Consider the following 23,606-nt stretch of genomic DNA (forward strand, 5'->3'; position numbering starts at 1 on the left):
AGACATTTTTCATTTTAACCCTTTTTCAATGGCTTCCAAACAAGAAGGAGCTTGTACTAACGTAACATTTGGCTTTTGGGCCAAACAAATTGTATTTAAATCTCGCAGAGAAGAAAACATCTCCTACACTTAAAATCTCGACGAATTGGAGGAGCTTTTCCAGTTTCCAGTCCACTCCAGATCCGGGTTGTAAAATGCACGTCGCTGGTGAAAAATGGTTCCCTATCAACGGGACGGAGCAAAACATCGGGGAAATTTGAAAACGATGGAAAAAAAATAGTAGGAAATTCTCCCAACCAAGAGCTCAAGAAAATGGTAGAACATCAGCGACCTAACGATGGTTGCTATTAGAATCAGCTGCGATGGGGGATTTTCACCATGGCAACGCAAGCTTTTCATCGCTTCCAGAACAACTGAGGTGCAGTGGATTTTTTTTTCTCCCCTTCCAATGTCTATAGGTTTTCTTTTCCTCCGCTTCGAGGAGTTTCCCTGAGTCACGGGACCGATTCAATTCCGTTCCCCCGTTGGGAAGCGGGTAATAAATGAATTACATCTTCGTGATTGTTGCACTTCGTGCTCAGGGCTCTCGGGGTGTGTGTTTCCCTGCCATGCTTTTCCCAGCCAGCGATCATCAGGAACAGAAGACAGGAAGTTCTTTTTCCACCGTAACTCAAAGATGCGCACACTAGGGATGGCGTGCCTCGAAGAGACGAACGTCTTGCTCTCTAGGGGGAAAAGTGCGCCACCGTCCAGTGTTTTTCCCCCCCTTCCCACCGTCGAGGTATTGTCCAACGAATCTAAAACAATCTTTCATGCTATCCCCTCCCATCGAGTGAGGAAAAAGAAAAAGGAACACGGCAGCTCACGATGCAACGTGGAAAATGGCACGTGTTTGTGTGCCGATGGAAAGCGGTGTGGATTGTGAGGGAGCGACGTTTAGCCTTTGAAGAAGCGAGCGGGTAATCCATGGGCGATCATATTTCTTGCAGTCTTCTTTCCTTCCCCCTCTGCCGAAAACCTCAGGTCAGAGTTACTCGGTAAAACCTTTCGCCAGGAAGGAGGAAAATCATGGAACACTTTCCACCAAACGGAAGGAATGGTCCGTTTCTGTGTCATTGTTGTCGACTGTAGTGAGATCAGTAGAGGGCATCACCACATGGATGGATATCGGGGTTTCATTGCAGACGCAACGACAAAAAACAATGGTCAAGTGGAACATGTGTTTTCCTTATCGTTTTTGTTTTGTGATCCGGGAGAAAACCAAAAGGAAAAAAGGAGGATCCACCTTGGGAAACCATAATGAATTTACGTCCAGACGAGGGACCAGAAGGAACGTACGGGGTTGTCTCTCTCCCAAGAGCTTTTGTAGGTAGTTTTTTGTTTGGACTGTTTACTCATCCTTTGCAAACTAATTTTCACCACTTTGACAAATTGTGTTCTTATGCTTTTTTAGGTACGGGTTCTCAAGGGATTATGAGGGATTTTGGAGGATGATGGATGAAATGTTGACCAAGGTTTTGCACCTTACGTGGATTATTTCAAATGGATTATATTCTAAAGGTAAAAATCCTCCGTTTTTCCTTCCATTATTTTTTACTAATTTAACTCATTTATCCGCGATATGCATATTTTATTCTGTATGAAACTGCAACTAAACCACCAACTTTTCATCGCAAAACTTTCACACTTGTTTGCGGTTTGAAGAAAAGTTTTCCCTGCGTGCAGTTTTCCGTGTATAGCGAGGAAAGTTTCACGCGCTACAAATATAATGGAAAATATTGCTTTCCATCGCTGCCGTTGGCGTCGTTTGCGCTGTCAACATTCATTCGCTTGCACTTCACTTCCTTCATCTCGACACGATGCTTGATCTATGTTGATGCAGTCCTTGGGAGACAACCCACCCTGCCCTTACCCACCCACCTCTCCCTTGCAGCCGAGGACGAGCGATGAGCGTCGCTTTGTTTTTATTGGATAAAATATGCATGAGCTGTGTTCTGTTTCGTTTTCCTGCTGGGATGGAGAAAAAAAAGGTAAAGGAAAATACTAGTCTCCCCACCACATCAACCATCATCCCAACTGGGCGTTGAACAATGGGAGGAATAATTCGCGTTTCCTTAGTGTGGCACATAGCGGACGGTCGTGTACGATTCGCTTGGAAAATTCGGAATTTATATTATTGTTTTTAACAATCATCACCGTTAACCATTTGGAAAAATGGGTTGTTTCCAGCAAGACTCTCCCTTTTTAAGTTGTGCATGTATGGTGAATTCTTGTAGTTGGATATGTTTTTAGGAAGACAGATTGTGCTTCGCAAAGGGAAGTATTCAACAGAAGTTTTCCGCGTCGAACCGAAATTATTCAAAATATTCCTTTGACACTCTGCCTTGAAACGATTGCCTCTAATTTATTCATAGAACTAAACTAATTAGGGGGGCAATGCATTGTAGCGTTGCCACACAATGGCACCGTAGCACCGGAGTTTTGGTGCATTTGGGCGAGTTCATGTTTGCCTTTCGCTGCAATTTCCTCCGGCGCGCGTGGTGTGTGTGTGTCCCACAAGACCCGAAGAAAATGCTCGCCTTTGGTTTCGTTCCTGGTTTTACTCCAGAAACCCAAAGGCACCTGCCCTACTCGGTAAGCGAACCACCGGTTGTGTCGTGGAACGTGCCGGGATTTTCCTGGACTTTTCCAATGTCAACATGTCACACCGACCGCACGACGAGTGTCGAAATAAATGGCGTTACATGAAGCGTTACAACGTTGGCGCCTCGTGCAAGCAAGCAAGGGGTGCATTCGACGAAAAGGTAATCGTAATTGTGCTCGTGGAAAATCATCACGCTTCGGGGCACACCGCGCAGTGTGCCATTGGGTGGAGCTCGTGCTCGATCGGAAAATTAGGTCACACGGGGTACACGTGTTCTACGTGCAAAGGGTAATGTCTTGGAAGGTGGTACCGTTCCAGTGCATTCAATTGGGAGTTGATTTTAATGTATTTTTTTTTAATAAAAGGTCGTATAACAAATAACTCTTTTCATGGATTTAATCATTTCAATTTGTTACAACTTCTTTTAACTCCATGTCGTTCATCCCGGAAGTAATTTAATAGTTCCAAATTATATTCTAACGATTATTTTCCCTCCTTGCGGGAGGCCACCGGAAATCAACAAGTGCGAATCGGTCAAACAAATGGGAAATCCCTCGAACGCTATCCATTTCCACGCACAATCTTCGCGACGAACTGATGGCACATTTTCTTCCCCTTCCTTTCGCTCTCGCGCGCGCCCTCTCTCACGTTTCGTCACGGGTCTTTTCACGCTAACCTGCGTACGGAACCGCTCATCTACCGCACAACAATAAAATTTGATGGTAGATAAAATTCGATTTTCCCACCTTATTCCCCCCACCCCCACACCCACTCTTGCCCCGGCGAGCAAACACGAAAAATCTGCGAAAAATCAAACCACCCCGATAGACGTCACCGGAAGGACAAAGAACCGACCGGGAACGTATTCGAACGAACGGACAATCAATAGTCGAATAATAGGCCGGCTTTCCCGACCGCCACCCCTCGAAACATGCTTTTGGTAACCTCTCAAAGCGCCCTGTAGGTGGTTTTTCTTCTCTACTTTGATCATCTTTTTCGCTGAAGAATCTCCGAAAATTGGAGACGCCTGGTACTTCATTCCCCATTCCCTACCCTCCCACCAACGGCTTCGAAGTCTTCCCCTCGTTAGGCTTATTGTATTCCTTCAAGTGGCGAGCGAATGAATCCTTGACGACAGCCCCCGAAAGCCTCGCCAGACGGCATCAACTTACGATACAAAAGGGCGTGACGTACCACCACCGTTCCGTTTCCGACACCTGCATTTTTCTACCGCACGAGGGGAAGGGCATAAGAATGAAAATTCGGCTCGAGTGGACGGGGAAAGTTCTTTTGTGTCGGCGTGCGAATGTTGCGGCCTCTTAGGTGCGTTATCCTGTTTCAAAAGGCCACTGGGCCGTACCCTCCCTATTTTTCCTGGGAAAACGCAAACAGACACCAAGTGAATTAAATTTATCAAATTGTAGCTCGTTGTGTTTGATTTCTTCGTCACACCGTTTGGCCCGGGGCGAACAAAAATCCCCCTCAAAATAACCTGGACCGGAACGGACCGGGGGAATGGGGGGTTGGAGAGGGGGGTAAACTTTGCCTCCGACAGGCTTGCGTCGTCCCCGTCGCCCTCGGATGGTTGAACCCTTGTGATCCCGCCCGAAGGGATGGATGCTGGACGTAATGTCTATCTTTGCCTCTCGATGTTCCCAAGGTGATGGTTGTTTGACGGTGTTTGTATCACTCTCTGCGTGCCTTTTTATTCTTTTCTTCCCGTGCTCTTTCCTTTCGCTACCATTTCCCAAGCCACTTGTTGAAGTTTTGATGAACGAGAAAACTTTTCCAGTGGCCGCCAACTTAATTAGAATTCAACCGAGTCCTGGTTATCTAGGCGGGTGAAAGGAAAAAGGGAAAGCAAGAAAGCTGGACTCGTTTTCACTCAGAAGGTAAAATTATTTGCAATGTGTTAGTTATGGGAAAATCTGTCACCATCATCATCAAAATGTTGTACAGCTTTACACCTCTTTGAATCGGTACCAGTTCATTAGCGTAAAGGTGGAAAAGAACCTTAAGCAAAAATAGAATAAAAAAGACTTAAGGATTCTTAACAAGTGGACATGTTTCCGAACTGAAAGGATTCAGTAACGTTCATAACTCTTCTTTGCAGCTTTTCTTAATTTTTACCTTAACTCAAGAGAAAAACAAACGGCAACGGAAACAACCCAACGGAAAACATTGGTTTGGGGCTTTGGGGCGTGAAAGTGCAACTGTTTACTCAACGAAAATTGGATCCACCCCACTTGGCAGTATTTTTGGTACTTACAACGGTGTGGAAAAAGGATTTTTCGCCAGGAAAAAGCCCTACCCAGTGTAACAACAATCATCCTTTCTCCCTGCCATTGTCGTTCATCCATCATCTTGTCATCTTTTCTTTCGGCGGGGGGAAAAATGATGAAAAATCCTCCATTCGTTCGCCTATTTTCCGGTCCACGCTGGGAGAGCGCATTACGATCCTTTTTTCCTGTTCTTCGAGCCCTCCGAAAACCAACCACTTTCTACTGGAAGAAACGGAAAAAGGTTCTGGTAGAAACCTTTAAGGTGTTCTTGAAGGATTCTTCACGAAACGCTGCTTTCGGCGGATGTGAGCGTGGAATGTCTTTCGCAAAACAATTCGGCAGGAACATTTATCAAAATAGATTTCCATCCAGAGCACCCCCGCAATGGTGGTAGGCTTTTTCTTTCCTACTTTCCAAACCGAACTGAAGGAAGAATATGGTTGAAGGAAAATCGCATCGCCCGCGGAATGCTCCCCCTAATGATATGCCAACAAAGGGAAGTACGGGAAAACCTACACTTCGTCTGGCATTCGTCAAATCCCATTTACAGCCGTAGCAAAACCCACGCACATTGTTTTTCCTTGTTAGGAGCCAGCCTTGTTAGGAACCAGCCTTGTTAGGAAAGTAACTACATTTAGCATAGTTGCGCCAGAGGGACTTCGTTCCTATTTGTGTTGTGTCGGTTTTCTTTTTCACAGGAAATCTTTACTTCTCAGTAATCAATCATTTATTCAACTCTACGTTACTTTGGGAAAAGTTTATTTTCATTTGAATGGACATAATAATATCCGAATTCTTGTTTGATTCTTTGATTGAACTAATTCTTGGAATCGTGGGAAAACGTAACGTACTTCAAAGGTTTAGATAATTTAACTAATTGTCTAATGATTCTTTCGAGTTCTTGATTTTTTTCGCCTTTAAACAGGAAATTTTACGACTCCTCAACTTTGCTCCTTTACATACCTCTTTAAATTGAATTAGACTTTGGTTTCGGAACGGCGTTTCTTTTTTCCTCCGAATGGTTAAAGGCACGCTAACAATATTCCTGGCAAATCTTCACCTTCGAGGCTTTCCCCATTTTCCTCGCGCTGGATTGGCTCACGCGCCTTAATGTACGCTACGTGCGAAAAACGATCGATTTTCCCGTTCGATAAGCCGGAACTGCTACAACTGCTCACCTTTTTCGATACTCGTTAAACGCGTTAGATTGTACTGGCGGAAAGCAAAATCTCGCCGCCACTTCGAAGAAGAAAAATTCCCTCCACTTGGAAGAGATCGGAAAGAACGTTGGTGAACCGGCGCGGGAGGAGGTCGCCGGGGTAAGTGGGGCTGAATAATTACATTTCATTCCGATGCTCACAACAAATTTTCCTGAGCCCGGAGGCTTGTTTAGCCATTTCGATCCCTTCGAAACCGGGAGCAAAGGGACGGGTTTTCCCGAGCAACCCGAACAACCTGTTGACCGCAAAATCCAAAGTACCGGAAAATTGACGTTCGGCGAATGGATGAGGCAAAAGGTTTCAATCAGGGGTTTCCACCGCTCGCCTCGGTTGGCAAATATTGGCTCGAGGTTGGAGGGGAATCTGTAATTGAAAGTTGTTGCATTTTCCGTGCCTGCCTTTAATGGTGTTCTCGTGGAAAAGAAGGAACATGAGTGCCTTGCTTACGATACAGAAATTCTTATATTCGACATAAATAACCCTATGAAATAACCACTTCAACATGGATGTTTTGAGTTAGATTTCTTACATCAAAATTCATTATCTGAAGAAAACTGTTGCTTTTAAAGTTTCCAAAATTTTAATTTCCTTTGTCGCTCTCATGCTGTTTATTAAATCATTTCCCTTGTTTCCCTGCTGCAGGTCCGTTTAGTCACACAGAATTCGTCCTAATGACATCCCACGCCGTCTATGTAGTCATTTCCGTTTGCGATTGTTCCAAGAATATCCTCGGTAATACAAACGCTAAGACGAATTCTTCGGAACTCCACGTCGTCGTTTAGCTTTGCCAAGCTGCAATCCAAGCTCATGATCATTAGTTTGTATTTTCTTGCCGCTTTGCCTTCTGTTGCCTTCATCCTACGCCACCATTAACGATTGTGTGCTGCTTGCATTTTCCGTGTGGTTGATGGAGCTTCCAAAAAATGTCACCCTTCTCCAGCGTTTTCCTCCGGTTGCATTGGGCGAAGTCCATTTGTTGGAACTGCTGCTGGAAATGGTGGAATGTTTTCATCAGCGCCAGAGCGCGCCACCAAAACACTACACAACACAAACGCCATGGAAGAGAAAGTTGATCACGAAACGAAATTTTAATTAGCACTAATTGCAGTCATCAACGGCAGCAGCAGCAGAAGAAAATCGCGTGGTAGAAAGCAATGGCCGACCATTTCGCTTGGAGGCAAAAGGCAGCAACACTGCTCATTATGACTTCAATCCTAGAATAAAGTCGGAATCGAGAGAGTTGACAAATCTCTCCTAGGTCCATTGTGGTAAATCACTTCACAAACTTCTCCATCACTTAATTACAAATAAATGTTTGGGTAAATGAGACCCTCGTGGAATGTGGCCGAAAGCCCAGGGAAGCGAGTTTTCTTTCCGTAAAATTATCGTTTTCCTTCGAAGACGAGTAATCACTTGAAACAACAGCAGCGCCACCTGGTTGTCAAACAGAACAACTGCTCGTATTTAGTCGAGACACAAACGTAGTTCGAAATGAAACTAGCGCCGTTTGTGCAATTTCGAAGAATTAACTCCTAAAAAATCTTACAATTTTTTACCAGAAAAACGTATTGAAAAATACATAATTTATTAAAGAATATAGACATAATTAATTTAACTAAAAAATAAGTTGAAATTCTCCACTCTGCTTTCTTTTCAGCTCTCCGAACTGGAGCAGCGAGTCATCGAAGCGGAGGAACGCGCCGATGAAGCTGAAGATAAGGTAAGTCGTGTTTTCTTTTCCGTTTGATCTTGGCAGACCATGTTCCTCATCCTCGGGCAAAATGTGTTATTCAAAACGAAGAATTTCTTTTCCCTCTTATGCCTTTCTTCGATAAGCCAGTTTCTTACTTGGTTTACTTTTCACGATAGGTATCCAGGAGCGTTGACATTTATTCGTTTATGATGGATTTGCCTTTCGTTCTACAGATTCTTTTTCGTTTCTTCCTCCCAGGCTTCCCTCGAACCCCAATACAACTTGCACTCAATCATTTAATGTGGTTAAAAGTAAACACGGCCCAAAATAAACAAACGTAACAGGGAGGGATTTGATTCCGAATAACGATATTTTGTTCATCTTCTCAGATAGGGTAAACATACCTAGCAATCGATCGCTTCGTCGAAAAGGACAAACCTTATACATCTAAGTTAAGGAAGTATTATTTAGTTTTATGTTTTCCTGTTTCCGATATACTGTTTCGTTAGCTTTTATTAGTTTTAATGTTAAAAAACAAAAAAATTTCCCTGATTTTTAATAAATCCTTTCTCAACATTGTCACAACTCAAGTTGGAAACAAGAAAACACTACCATTTAACATTTGGATTTCAATGGAGCTTGAGAACTAGTACTTTATAAAAAGCTCCAAAACGGTGCAAACTTAGCAGCCATCAAAAGCACTCCTTTTTCCGTTTTGATCGTTTTTCTGTCAAATTATGACAGTCTGGATCTGTCAGGTTGCACCCACCATCTTCATCCCTTCGCTCGTCCTGCACGATCCACCAAAATTTCTCGCATGCGCACGAAGGATCCTTCTGCAGGGTCACAAATACCATCGTTTGGCATTCAACTGTCTACATACACAGACACATTGCAATCCAACGACTAAAAGGCCTATTTTCCACGCTGCTCGATGATACTTACACCATTGCGAAAACGAGCCCATCGAAAGAAGATGAAGGTCCCTTTTCTTGGGGGAAGAAAACAGGGGGAAAAAGGACTTTTCCGTGCGCCCGATCCCTTCAGACGAGCCTTCTTTGAAAACTGTCATCATTCCAGCCCTCCTTGAAAAGGGCCTTTTACCCAACTCCTTATGTTGACACTGGTTTTCCTCACCCGTAGGACGAATGTCGTGTTGTGTTAGTGGCAGTAAGCAGCACTACACATAGTTCATATAAACCAAACGCAAACACACATACGCACACCAACACGTCTAAGCGAGGTAGTTTCGAATGTCTCGCGTTTTTGACGGACGTTCTGAGGGGTACGCGTTTTTTATCGACTACCTCGACGGATCTTGTTTTGCTAGTCGCGTGCGCGTGTATTTACTCGGAAAATTTTCGATTCGATTCGTTTTCCGTAAGTGCGGCTATGATTTAACAGTTCAAAGCAGCAAACCAAACCTGCTAGAGAGTGGAAAAGTGGCGTGGAAAATCGGAAAACAACTGTGTAAATAGCGAACACACCACAACCATCCAGCGCCAACTGTGTTTTCCGTTTTCACCAGACACGAGGGCGTCCTTTTGCATAGGTTTTCAGAAAAGATAGCAGGTTTAGAGCGTGTAGAATGCACAGCATTTTCCGTTCAGTGCAGAATCAATCGTGTCTGAAGCGCGTGCTTTTATTGATTAATGTTACTTGTAGTCGTTTTCTTTATTGGCCGTAACCATAAACCCCCTGTTCTTAATTTGGCGTTCATTTCATCTAGTTTCAATATTCAAATGCGCGTCGGAATCCTTCTCGCGTACGGTGGTGTTCGTGATCGATTGCGCAAACTTGCACAGCCCGTACTTGTTCCTCTACCTGCTGGTGGAAAATAGAGGAAAAGAAAAAAAAACCCATATCAAAATCGATGAAAAGGTCGTAAAAGAGTTATCCTTCAGCAGGGGGTTTAAGAATTGGAAATGTCTCCCATTCTGGGCCCAGATGCGTCGGAAAAGTTCATACCGAAAACGTAAAAGTGTGAACCAAACCAAGCTGTACGACGTCAACTTTCGCCACTTTCGGGACAAAGTTGAGAAAATTCCGGTCGTAAAAGTCACCAGTCAATGTTTTCATCCATCAGCGTTTGGGTGCTTCTGTTTCATTGAACGGAATGGCAAGAATTTCCCTCCGCCTTCCCTGGTTTTCACCCTTGCTCTGTTGTGTTGTAATGGAAAATGTGCGAAAGAAGAAATAAAGTTAAAGTTAAAGGAATGCCAAAACCGTGGCTGTGAGACAACAACAGAGTGGTGAAAATGCTCCCCGCGAATGTGAGAGAGAGCGAGGAAAAGCGTCGTCCGTCCTGTGACAGGAAGCTCCAAAGAGATGGAAGCTTTTCCTGTGTGTTGCTCTTTCGATCGAGAAAGTGAGTGAGCAAATTTCGTAACACTGGATGTTAGTTCTCATTTGTGAACGAAAAACAAAAAAAAGGTTGTGTCCTCTAACGCTGTGTAGGTAACCGTGGCGGCGTTTGTTTGTAATATTTTCCTGTTGTGTACTTCCCTGATATGGTATTTAAATGTTTTCCAACCCTAATCTAAACCTATTTCGCTAGAAGTGTAGCAGTGTTTCGGTGAAAAGTGTCACTTTTTTAAGTGCCAATATCCTTCAAGATTCCCACGAAGTCAACAACCGTCACGCAGCCCACCAGCACACAAACATAAAATGTCACGGGATCTATGAGATAAGGTAAACAGGAAGGAAAATTGAGAACGTGGGAGAAAGCATGGACTTACGGGAACATCTCATCGATCGTTTGGGGAAACAGTCTGGGATCGCTTTGGGCTTTTCGATATCATCGTCGTTGTTAAAACAGACTCAAAGCTACCAACACACCGATACCGATCAAACACGCACGTGTTTTAACCTTGACCTACATAGTAATTATTTAGCTGTTTCCTGTGAAGCCAAGCAATGGGAAAATGTATGAAAATGAAGCAAACAAAATTATGTGAAATTATATATTTTTTTCTGTCTTACATAACGAGTTTTAATCAATCAATCTGTTGTTAGAAGGGCATTGACCTTATCCACACTGTGCACGTGATTTCAATATCTTCCCTCATTTTCTTTCGATGCCACGTTCGAATGTCCTAACCATCGTTAGCGGAAAAGTTTTTAAAATTTGTTCTGAAGCATCTTTCCCTTTGGGCAAAGTTTAATGCCATCGATAATCCGTGTCTCCGCTCTCCGTCTGCAAAGCGTGGGCAAAGTTTAATGCCATCGATAATCCGTGTCTCCGCTCTCCGTCTCTTCAGGCAGGAAGATCTAAGAAATACCTTGAAAAGAATAACCTAAGGGAATGACACTCTGCCTCAACCGGTTTCCAATCGGTTGTCTATACGGTGCAAAAATACCTTCATTCTTTCCACGAACTTAGTCGCAGTTTCTTGTCATCAACTCCATTTTCCAATGCTCTACGTGGTTTAAAGTGCGGTACGTGGCGAAAGAGTTAGCGAAGGAAAGATACTTTGAGAAAATCTGTTTTTTTCCTAAGCAATAATATGGTCATCGCGAAGGAAAGTTTTTCCTTTGAACATTCTTGACGCTTGATTTGGATTTTTCTGTTCCCTTCTCTCCTCGGTTCGAAACGGTTAAGAAAATGTTATCGGTGTTTGTTTTATATGTTCACCTTTTCGTCTAAAGATGGTAGTAATAGATTAATAAACATCCTTATCGTTATTGTATTGATGATCATGGTTTCGAAAACCCTTTAGAAATATATTTCACACTTTGCTACACAAAAACCCTTGTTTACTGTAGCTTATGTTTTAAACTGCTTTAATTTTTTAAAACCATCACACGATAATAGACTCGTTTTCTCCAATTCTTTTTAAAAAGGTTAGAAAAAAAAGAAAACCTAGTTTGGGGGGTGTGAGCGATGGGAGTGGCCGAAACTTTGGCACCCATCATTTCACACCAGACGCCACCGCCAGCATCGAGATCACGCCGTTCACTCAATTTTCCCTTCGTCCCGTATAGTTCGGAGAACAACTGGCGAGACACTTTCCTCCCCCTGCCGTCTCAGGAAACCCCCAGGAAAAAAGGGTGGCGTATGACGAGTTTCCCTGGCACGCGTGGCGTGCGGCAATTTTCTCCGGGGGTCGTTTTGCTACCGATGGCGACCGAAATATGTTGGCCGACAGCCAGACTGGCCACTCTGGCGACGACTGCAAACGAGCATAAGCATAAGGCACGTGGTAGGGGTTTTCCCCGCCCGTACCTTCGTCTGGGTGTCATCGATTTCCTTCCTCTCCACTGTGCACCCGATACACGGTGGATGCTGGCTCGTCCGAGAACGTGTTTCCATGTTTCGGCAGCATGCAAGAAAGCCGCCGCTCTCAAGTGTTGCCAACCCGGATTATGTATGCATCATCGTCGGTGTCAGCATGAGCGCACGAGATGTTGAGCGATGTACAAACTTCCTTTCTGCCTGGGATGGGTCCTTGTTGTTGGTCAAAATCCGCAGCCCGTCCGCAAAGCAAATCCCGCTGATCCATGTCTTGTAACGATCGATCCGTTCCGTGGACGAGTTTGGACTTTATGGAAGAGGGAAGCTGGTGAAAACTAAACGATAAGAAAGAAGCACCCCACATCAACCCACTAACACATGAACAGTGGCAAATTTCTTCCCTTAGGTCCAGGGAAAGATTAAGTAGAGTTATCACCACATCCGAGAAGTGTAAGGGTTGTTTCAAGTCAAGCAAAAAAATAAGTATTTTTAAAGATAAAAATAACTCAATCAAAAAATGATAAAAACTGTTAAAACTAATAAACCTAAGAATATATGAGTATTTATACTAGAGTGAATAAGTAAATCACAACTTTTGGCATATCGTTCCAAACCAACAAAACCAACCGATTTTCCCGTGGCGTCAAGTGGTGTCAAGTGTTTTCACCACAATTCAACCCGTCCGATGGAAAACAAGAGAAACACGGTGGAAAACATGGTTCATGTTTTTCGTTCGCACCGAGCCACGCCTTGATGCAACCATGTAGGAGGAAAATTTATTACAAGTACTTTCCATTTATACGTCCATCATCATCCTGCTGACCGTGGCTAGGAAAAGGGAATCGTTTTAATTAAATCGTTTTTGACAAAAAGGGGTAAAAAAAACGCTTTTTATCGATGATTAAATTGACCTCAAAATTGCGCTGCAAAACGTCAGTTTCAATATTTTGCGAAAGAAAAACTGCTCCAAAGAAAACCAACTGTCGGGGAGGGGATTTTTCATGCTCGTCATTCGCTGACGGACGGATGGGTTGGAAATAAATTAATTTTCCCTCGCCTAGCGCCAACTTTCACGAGAAGAGAAACTCCCCGGTCTGTGTGTGTGTTTGTGACGATAGCGAAAATCGTGAAAATGCAACGATGTTACTGCAACGTTCAATTCAACGACGCACTGGCATGGCGCAAGATGAGTCGTCGGAAAAACCAAACCCATTTCCCTGGCCCAGCGGGAGCGCACCGTCCGATTCCCAGGGAAGGTGCAGTATTTCCCTCGCGTGTTGCAGATTTCGTAAAGCAGTCAAATCATGCCCCAAAAGCCAACGCGAACGCGAATTTCATCCCAGCCGTTTTCCGAGCCCCGTATCTTTCGGGTGACAATTTTTCCGCATCCACGCGTCCCAAACTCCGGTCAAAAACTGGATCAACTTGTTTGTAAAACTTCCAACCCTCCCCCGGGAAACGTCCGTCTGCGATGGCCGCACTTGAGCGCGCGTTCGTCAGCGAAAAACGGAAAGAAAAACCGAAAGAAAACGCCTGGTGCCGGTTTCTTATATGTTCCTCTCAATGATTTTATTTATAAATCCCGCAGACGCAATCGCCAACGTAGCAGGGCACCAAGTCAAGTGAGGTGGCCACAACAGGAGGCAATCGACTCTCGCCTTATGTGTGTGTTTGAAAGTCAAGAAAACCCGCTGTGTTGTGAGTGGTTTTGTTTTAAAAATTTCGTGGCGTGATTGGAAGAGGTTGGCCCGGCTTTATGCTGCCATCTACTTACGCTTGCCCCCAAGTCGAAAGACGTATTCAGTTCTTGCGTGAAATGTGTTCTAACAACGCGCGAGTCTGGAAAATTCGACACATCTCACACCTAATTTGTTTGGTCCCTTGCGGGGCTACATTTTTTCCATTTCCCAACGGCACTGACGGTCTCGGTGTTTTATGGTGAATTTTTGACTTTTATTATTATTTCATTTCTTCTTTTTTCACGCGATTTGTCGCGATGGATTTTCCCAATGATTAACTACCGCCGGCTCGGAACTGTCTCGCGTCTAACTATCAGTTGAAAAATCAACAATGAACCGACCGAGGGAAGGGAGTAATAAAAACCGACCCGACATATTTAACGAACGTCAACCACACGACGTGTTTTTCCTTGCCCAAGAGAAAAACCTCATCCTGCGGTCGCCTCAGGTTTGGCTTCAGTAGAGTCATTAATGTGTCACCACAAAACGAAACACGCGGGGCGTGGAGGGTGAAAGAAAACAAGAAAATGCTGAAACGAGCATCGTCAAAGCTGCTTCATGGAATTAAATTTGATTCGAGCGGAATTAAAAACAAAGCTGACACTTCACACGTAAATGTAAGTGTTTCGGAACGTTCCCGTTTCGGTTATGAAAATATGAATCATGGACCGGGCCGCCAGCGAAAAGCGGTTACGGTGGATGAAAATACAAAACAGATCAAACGTTAGGAGTGGCAGCACGATTGGAAACAGTCACGGGTTTCAAGTTGTCACTCTTCAAAGTTGATTTATCGGTATCATTAAGCGATGTCGTCCTTGTCGGGACGCGCCGAAAGGTGAATGGCTAACATATTTTAAAATTTGTTAACGAATTTGTCACGGGCTTGAAATAATTCTTCAGTAAATGTGCTGTTTGATATGTTGCTCGTAAAAGGAACAAGGTTGTACTATTACCTAAAACATGACGATTATTATAACTTCTTCATCCTTTGCGAAGCTCAGCTACAAATTTTCACAAAGTGTCACAAATATGGCCACGATTATCATTACCTTCTTCTTTTTTTGCCACGCACCCTCTTGATCATGATACCAACGTCCAAAGTATCCTTCCAATCCTAACTCCTAACAGTTTTCCCTCGTTTCCAAACGATTTACTTTAATTGAATCGTTTGTGAGCGTTTTTTTCCCTGCAATCGCTTTTATCGAATGGTGTCTGTCTTCCAGCTGAAAGGCGGAACGAATCACCTTTCGACTGCAGACGTTCGTCGTCGGGAAAAATATTTTATTTCGTTCACCTTTTCCAACCGTCGGTGGAAACCAACAGTCGTCCGGTCAATCCGACGTACCATAAACGAAAGTAGAGATGAAATAATAAATGTTGTCCACTTCTTCAACGACATTAAGTTGCACTCCGCCGAAACGCTGCGAAGGAAGAAATATTTCTTGTATCCTATTTATACGCGATAAAAATCCAACTTTTCCATTCAACCCAATGGATTGCCAATTTTCAGGTTGGATTTGTCGTTTGGCTGCAACGAAACTGCAACTTCTTCCTGGGACCGCATCATCATCCTGCGAAACTAGCGATGGAAGTAATCCATCTTTGAGTTATTTTTCCGAAGTTTCATGTCGCCCCTTTTCTTCAGTGAAATAAACTCCGGTTTGAACACCGTTTTCCATTCCGTTCGGTTTCACTGTCTGCTCGGTTTTTTGCGAACGTCCTTGTTTCCCATTTTGATCCTGTCCCATTAAAATGATGGCAATGCGCTACGGATCCTTGGGATCCTTGTCGAGATCGAGCGCTTCCTTCTATCCGAGCAACCCTTGCGAAAAAAAGGGAAAATAAAGTAATATCCTTAACCGTGCGGGGTTTTTTTTCGCCTACTTCCTGGCACTGTTTTCGACAGTTTACTCTCAGTTGAAAATTGTAAAAAGGAAGGAAAAAATAGGAAGAGATGAAACAGCAGAGGGAGCTGTGACAAGTAAAAACTTTCCACCGGGCGACGTGGCTCTTCGCCAGGTATTGTTTCGAAGCTGCAGAAGGAAGTTGTCGGAAAATGACGATAAAAGTGAAACGGGTACGATGCACAACTTTTCTATGATAATATGAAAAACACGGTGGGAGGGGGGACTCTGCAAACAATTGAATGCTCACGGGGTGTTGTAAGAAAAAGCCTTTATGATAAATGTATGATTTAAATTTATTTATTTTAATCATGAATACATATTGAATACATGCCGTTTAAGATATGTTCGATGATTCATTTTTGGTAAGGTTAAATAAAATTTTATCCACTCTGGTGTGATTGAGAATGTCCACGTTTCCGCTTTTCCGCGCAAGATGAGAAAATGCACGAAGCACATAAAACAAACTCCCAGCGGAAAACGGATCGTGCAAACCGTTTTTACCGCAGCGGACTACAAAGCGAAGGGGTTTAAACATTATGCTGGCAAAGATCCCAAACGTCTCGCCGGTAGCAGAGGATTGACTGATAAAGTTGCACGTTTTCTAGGTTACGCAGTGTGATCCTCTTCTTTTGCTGCTGGCTTATAGGAAGGCGATCCGTTGCCTTTTTCCTGCTGGCATGGTTTTATCGTTGCCACACTTCAACTGCAGTACGAATGGCTTTGAAGGTGATAGTGTCCTTGTTAAAAAAGGGACGGATATCAAAGGAAAGGAATATTATCTCCTTTATTCGAAAGTTGACCTACCATTATACGTGCAGGTTTGTCAGAGGGTTTACATTTATACTTGTTTTTGGTGATAGTATCCTTGTAGAATAGTTGATCCTTTTCTATCTTAAAGTGAAATCAGTTATCCCCATCCGGAAACGCGTAACTTTCACGATACAATATATTCCTTGCACATTTCCCAAAACTCCATACTTCCGCGTTGCATTCCAGAGATAAATTGGAACTAAGGAAAAAAAATCAAAGAGCATTAAATAGCACCTTTGCTCCCGCTAGCATCCGTAATTAGTGACACATAAATATTTCCCCACATTGTCGACTGGGGTGTAATTTCCTTTTATTTTTTCGAAAACAAAATACCCTGAAAGCGATGTTTGTGGTGGAACGGAAAATATATACCGGATGCACCTTCCCCTGCAGAGAGAGGAATCGCGGAGAGGAATCATAAAGTGTTGAATTTACACCATTACCATTAGTGGTACTGGTTTTTCCCTACCGTGAAAATGGTAATGTATTTCATGTTGCTTTAATTCATGCCTGCCATCCGGCTAATGAGAAAAGGCTCGAGAATGGGAGCCATTTGTTATGCGAGCAACGAAATAATCTACTGAAAACTATTGAAATGGGTTTTAAAACAAGAACCTTTATTTATGTTCATAAAAATCCTATCAAGGAGTGTCAATTTTATTGTTTTTCTAATAGAAGCGCATTATGCACAACGACTCTTTATTGTGAAGTGTTCGAAATCATACTAACGGGTATTTTTTTCATTAAAGGATAAGATTCACTTTATATGAAACGTCAACAGCTTTTCTTTATGTTGTCCCCAACTCCTTAATATTCTTTTCCTTTTTTATCCCTCCACTACTACCCCGAAAGAGATTTGATTATGACAAACAATCCTCGCCGGCTTTCGTGGCTGCTCCTGGGGATGGCTTTCCGGGTTTTTGCATATTGCAGTGGCATCTGCAGTAGTAAAAGCTGTGCCAAAAAGGCAAATCCACCCTTTGGGACACACTTCACAAGGGTACTCGGGAAGCACTCTGAAGGAAACAGACCCTGGTTTCCTGTCCAAGGCCGAACCGGAGAACCATGGCAGGTTGAATGCAATTTCGAACCAAACACAGATGAGCAAAAACGTGAAATCCAGAAACTGCATTCCAAATTGCTCCGACGGGGATTTACCTTTCGATCGTTTTCTGCGACAACAACACGTTCGGGACGTGATCAAAACAGCTGACCCGAGGTACAAGACACCTGACCGGTGGGAAAACTAGAAGGGATTAAAAGAATTTTTCCACCGTCGGTGATTGTGCTCGTAGTGGGAAATAGAAGAAAACGAATTCTCGGGATTGGAACGCGGAACTGTTAATTAAATTGCTTCCATACAAACGATATTAAATTTCTTCCGTTTTTCTTTCTCTCGTTTCAGGTGAGAACCCTTTTCTGTCAGATGTCCTGGGCTAAGAAAAGGTTTAAACAAACAAATGCTCAATATCGGTAATGAAAAGAATGCTTGTTTTGTTCATTTACAACAGAATTAAACTATCATAACACAGTCAAGAATATAAAATGTAATCACAATACGTTGTTAATACTTTGTTTTCTACGGAGTTCTGTTACGTTTCCCAAAAATTGCTGCCTCAATTTGTATGTAGTTTAGGGGCTTCTAAATTCTTGTTATTTTATTTAATTGATACCTTAGACGCTCATCATTACACACCACAAAGGCAACCTCTCATTTGCACATGTTAGTTCTTCGATGTTTCTTTCCAATTGACTATTTCCTAACGACCATTACTTTCGAAATGCCAATCATGACGGTGGCGTCGCTAATTAGTTTCCAACTTCTACGGGCGTGCAAAATTCTAACAATGTTGGTTGATTGCTCAGTTCCTCAAAAACTAATGCAAGAAACAAGTAATCTTTATGCCAGTATGTGCCTATCACACATCCGTGTGTAGTGACCAGTATTTCCCCAAACCTTGCCTATCGCTAGGAAAAACAACCGAAACAGGTTCTATATGTCTATCATTTCCAACACCAACGCAGACGAAAATGTTGAACGCATCTAACGCGCCCGGCCTTTTCATCAGCCCCACATAAAACAAACACGTAATCGTAATCCATTTCGGATTAACCTCGCCTGGCACTCGGCTTAGAAGACTCTTAGCCTCTGTCTGCCCTGCGTCTTGGTGGCGCTAAGTATAGTGTAGCCATTCTAATGATGTCGTTCCTCGCACCCCGTTCTCGGCAAGTGCCAGTTCCAAAAAACCAAATCAAGAACGAATGGGAATCATCTGCCAAAGAACACAGGTTTGGCGTGAGTCGAAGCGGCCACTCCACGACCGAAAAGAGAGTGCGTTTGATTTTCCTGCCTTTTCCTGGTGTGGACTTCTGCGGTGGACTTCGCTTGTGGAAAACAGCGATTGGAAGGGAAAATGGTTTAAGAGAACCGCACTCCCCCGTGTAACCATGTCAACGTTCGTAGTTCGCTCCCAACTTGCGGTCGTGTGCCGGCGGTCCCTTGAAGCGTTTTTCATGCCTCAAACGCCTCAAAACCAACTGAGAACAAGGGAGTACGCACATCGCCGTCCCTTCGCGTACACGCGAGAACCAGAGAACCTCGAGTTTAATGTTCGCTCACTCAGACTCTGGGAGTCCATTTTCTCTCTGCCGAATCCTATATGGGCGACGCTCTCCATCATGGAATCTCCTCCTGCGTATTCTATAGCGAACCCGACTCGGCGACGAGGACTCTTCTTCGAATAGTTTTCGCGTAACGCTCGATCGGATCGGTTTGGAAGTTCTGGTCTGGTTTCTGATCTTGAACAACCCGCTGGCTCGAGTGCGAACTAGGAGGATTTTGGTTTCTTAATTAGCAGAAAAAAAAGGAAAACCAAAGAGATCCCATCGCACACTTCGATCTTTATTTCGGGAGTGGATTTTTCGCGATGGAAATTCCGCCCGGTTGTGTATTTGCGGTGCCGGAACGCCCGTTTGGTTGATCTTCTCAAAGTCGGGGCGTTTTTGAGGTGGTGTTAGTGGCACGGAAAATCGGAGGGAAATGAAAATTTCGTGATCATGTGGTCAGTGAAAAAGCATATTGTTTGAAGCTGTTGTTGGTTCTTGTTCTCAGTGTGTGAAAATAGGAAAATCCTACCATTGAGTAGTTTTAAAGTATCTCATTCTTTCCACCTTTTTATTGCCACAATTAAACGGCGCATCAAGAAGAAGAGAAAACACCGGATACGGGAAAAATCGTACCGCAAATGGAACTAATTGATCGACGCCTGCTGTTTCCTTCCGTTTTACTTTTCTTTCTTCGCTACTGTGAATTGTGTGAATCGTCGTTTCGTAGCGTTTCGTGCGTGCTTGCTTCGATGCGTACGTGAGTCAGTGCGGAATGAAAAGCGGGTTTTCCACGCCGTGCGTGCTCGATTACACAAGATGATCGGAAGGAAGCGGAACGAATCGAGATCCTGTTGAAAAAATGCGTGCGTGAAAAGTTTTCCATATGCTCTGTTTCCCTTCGAAAGCCAAACGTGATGATCGAGCACAGACACGAGACGAAATTATGTTCATCGGAAACTGCCTTGATTTAAGTCAAACATATTCGCACAACGGTTCTGTTGATTAATTTCCTACCAACTCCAATGCGTCCAAACCATAAATTATGTAAACTTGCGACAAATTGGTATACAAATTGATTTTTTTCCATTCCGAACAACTTTCGGTCGGACTTCAACAAATCAGTTTTCCAAACAATTTTCCTTACCCTGTGAGAACAGCACGCACAAATCGTTTTCGGGCAAAATTTGAACCACGATAGAAATGGAAAGTTCACCAAATGTTCCTTTCCAACCACTCTTTTGCACGTGATTTTCTCGTTCGCCATTATTCGGGGGTTTCGCTCGGAAGGCGAACCAAACACGCAAGAAAACCGTTCGAAGGTAGCAAATCTTTTGCCATGCCTTCTGCCGCCTGTTTGTTGTATGAGTGTGTTGTTCGATCAACAGTAAATTATGTTCATAAACAAAAAATAAAATCTACTGTCGATGGAACGGAACTGAAGGGGCCTTTTTTTAGGCTGGGTTTGAAAAATATAACCTGCCCTACATTATTTTGGCATATTTTTTCCTGTTAAGAGTTGCTGTTGAGTGTGTCAAATAAATTAACACGTTTACTACCTTCCAAAATTGGCGCCAGGGGTTTGGCGACGTTTTGTTGTTCTTTTATGAAAAAAATTGAAACCCCCATAGAAGTTTAATTTTTCTGACAAAGCGTTTTTCGTCACCTGGTTTTGTTTCGCAATCGTGCAATTTTCGTGTCAAAACCAATCAAAACCGCACCGAAGGGTTAATGTTGCGCTGGTGAAACACAAAGAAAGCCCCGAAAGACGGTTCAACATCCCGCTGGCCACCCTCCGTCCCTGTTCGTGCGCCACTTCTTTGTTGCTTGCGCAACACATCACAAATCGCACCATAACGCACGGGACTTAGCGAGCATAATTATGTTGAAAATATGTTCTCCGTTTTTGGAGACGTGCGAAAGAGCGAAAGGGCACGTGCTTTGGGGGTGGGTGCGGCGGGAAAGAGTGGGCAGGAACGACAAAGCGAAGCTGAAAATTCATCAACCATATCGTCTCGACGTCTGCCGCTGCCGACGACAACTTCCCCGCCACGTCATGTTCCCTTTTGCATGTTCCGTCCCTATGTTAACGAAACGTTGCCGAAGGGTCGCGGCCAGCTGACGCTCGCTCTCCGTTCGCTTACGCATACAACCGCGCAGTTGGCCGCCAGGCAAGTCGCAGGAACGCATGATGCTAATGAACGCATTAAATGCACACTTGGTCATAAATTTTCTTTTGCGACAGCGACGCGAACCGAAAACTGCATTGCAACGATCAACGGAAATCTCAAGCGCACCGCTCGAGAAGAAGGACTTTGCAACTTATTTTTCTTCATCGGCAAACTGCAGGATGAGGCATCGTAAAATCCTCCGGTCGATCAATGCGTTGTACAGTCATCGCATCGGTGGTTTCTCCCCTCACAGTTTTATTCCCCTATTTTGCGCGTGTGAGGTTATCGTTCCCTTGGTAACCCCTCGAAAGGAACGCGTATCCTTCCCGTCAGTTAACGGTTCCCAAGGATGTGTATGTGTGTGTGTCTGTGTTGGTATAGGTTTTAATCACCCCGAGTAAACCGAAAAGGTTGGAAGCAACAGAACAAACATAGGAATAAAGTATTGAGCATAACACAAGGGTTCGTATAAAGCTAGGATTCAATCATCTTCCGTTCGATGTTTCCTTTTGATTTATCGGTAGGAAGAAATACCAAAAATAACTTGAAAACCATAAGTTACTTTTGATTAATTGTGTTTAGGAAAGTATACAATCTTTCTTGTTTTGGGAAAACTTGCTATTTTCCAACGAATCGATCCACAGTTTTGTTAGTGATGCTAAAATAACACACATTGCATAGAACAAGTGCTCAAAAGTAATATTACAAAATTTAATCAATTATTTATACGTCTCCTTGTGATGTATGTGCCCATTATCTTTTGGAATGGAAAACCTTTTCAGCCATAATTTACAATCATTAACTGAGTGCAAACACGTGTGAAGAAAGATTTTTCTAAGAAAAATCATAAAACACTCAACGAAATTTGATCTCAATTTTCCGCCACACAAAAAAACCATAAAAAGGTGTTGTGCCCAAATGTGTGTGTTTTTGTATGTGCGTTTTCTTTTCCGAATGATATCGATATGGAAGTGAAGTGCCGAAAGTGTCATCTGGGTGTTCGAGGAGAAAAATCAGATTGAAAATATATACATAATAATTCCGACAAATAAAAAACCGAGATACTTTACATGAAAACCAAAACTGCGAGAGAATAAAAACGTCTTCACCGCCACCATGATGGCCAGCAGTATCAACGTTTCGATGAACCGCACGGAAGCGGATGTTCTTCCTCGTCGTCGTTGCAGCGAAGAAACCGACGAGCAGCACAATGGCGCTGAGAAAATTATTTCTTTTGTGTACGTATTGATTTTCTTGGTCGAAATTATTCCCCCACCTACACATTTGTCCCCCTCACCAGCCCACCCATTGCTTCCAAGCTTCCTTTGCCAACCGGTTCCGGTTTCTGCTCCTTTTATTTTTTCCGAAAAGGAGAAGATACGTCAATCAGTGCGCCGGCCATAAAGAGAGCGCACCCATATTTTATGCCTCGAGCGGCACGGGTTTTGCCCAAGCATCGAGCGCATAAACAGCATTAAACCGAACCCTCCCCACCTCCCATTGGTGACCGACTTGAATCCCCAATGATTTCCATCGATCGAATCGAGAAGGGCCGAAGGTTGTTAATCATGGCCAACTTTCATGTGCGTTATTCTTCTGCTTGAAATGATTCACTTACGGTCGGAATGGAATTGCGCAAGATCGCTTAAACTAAGCCACACAATGGTTTAGTTTTTCCAAACTGGAACAACAGAAGTTTTTCTCCAAGCGATCCACAACGAAACGAAAATGGGAATGAACAAACTCAATGGGGTTCGTATCATAGAAAGTCGTTGCATTTACTTGACCATCTGGCGAACTGTGACTGTGGCTTATTATTATTGACTTTGCCTCTCCTCCCCCCCCTGACAGGAACTTCCCTCTCGTCCAGTCAGTTTGTGGGCCAACATAAGTAAAGCCAACGGTTACGGTGAAGGGTCCAGCATAAATAAACATATTTATTAGAGAGCTGCTCTACGTTTTGTAGCAATCGTAATCGAGGCGCACGGTCGTAATCAATTCGCTCGCCATACCATTTTCAAATGCATAAACAAACAAAGTGGTAAAATGTGTTTTGAGTCAGACGAACTTATTAACTGTGAAAACATCAATGCAGCAATGGCAACAAGCAGAACAAATTTCCATTCGATAATACTAGTAAACAAATGCGAATCGTACGCCGTTTTCTATCCAATCAAAACCGTAGAGACATTAAAAATGATTAAGCCATGTTGTTCGAAAGCAAAAAACCAAGTTTATTTAGAATGATGATAAAGAAAAGTTCCCTCTGCGGAGGATCAATGCATGCTGGAAACGAACGATG

At 43.4% G+C, this 23,606-nt stretch overlaps 1 protein-coding gene across 1 annotated transcript in view; it reads left to right on the forward strand.

Moving 5' to 3' along the window:
• The window catches only part of LOC131286004 (uncharacterized protein CG43867), a 103,735-nt gene that overhangs the window by 64,860 nt on the left and 15,269 nt on the right, over positions 1-23,606 (forward strand). The window contains exon 3 of the mRNA XM_058314862.1: positions 7,804-7,866. Coding sequence (XP_058170845.1) covers positions 7,804-7,866 — 63 coding nt within the window. The remainder of the gene's footprint in view (positions 1-7,803; positions 7,867-23,606) is intronic.

Source organism: Anopheles ziemanni, chromosome 3, assembly GCF_943734765.1.
Source record: "Anopheles ziemanni chromosome 3, idAnoZiCoDA_A2_x.2, whole genome shotgun sequence".
Classification (NCBI taxonomy): Eukaryota; Metazoa; Arthropoda; class Insecta; order Diptera; family Culicidae; genus Anopheles; species Anopheles ziemanni.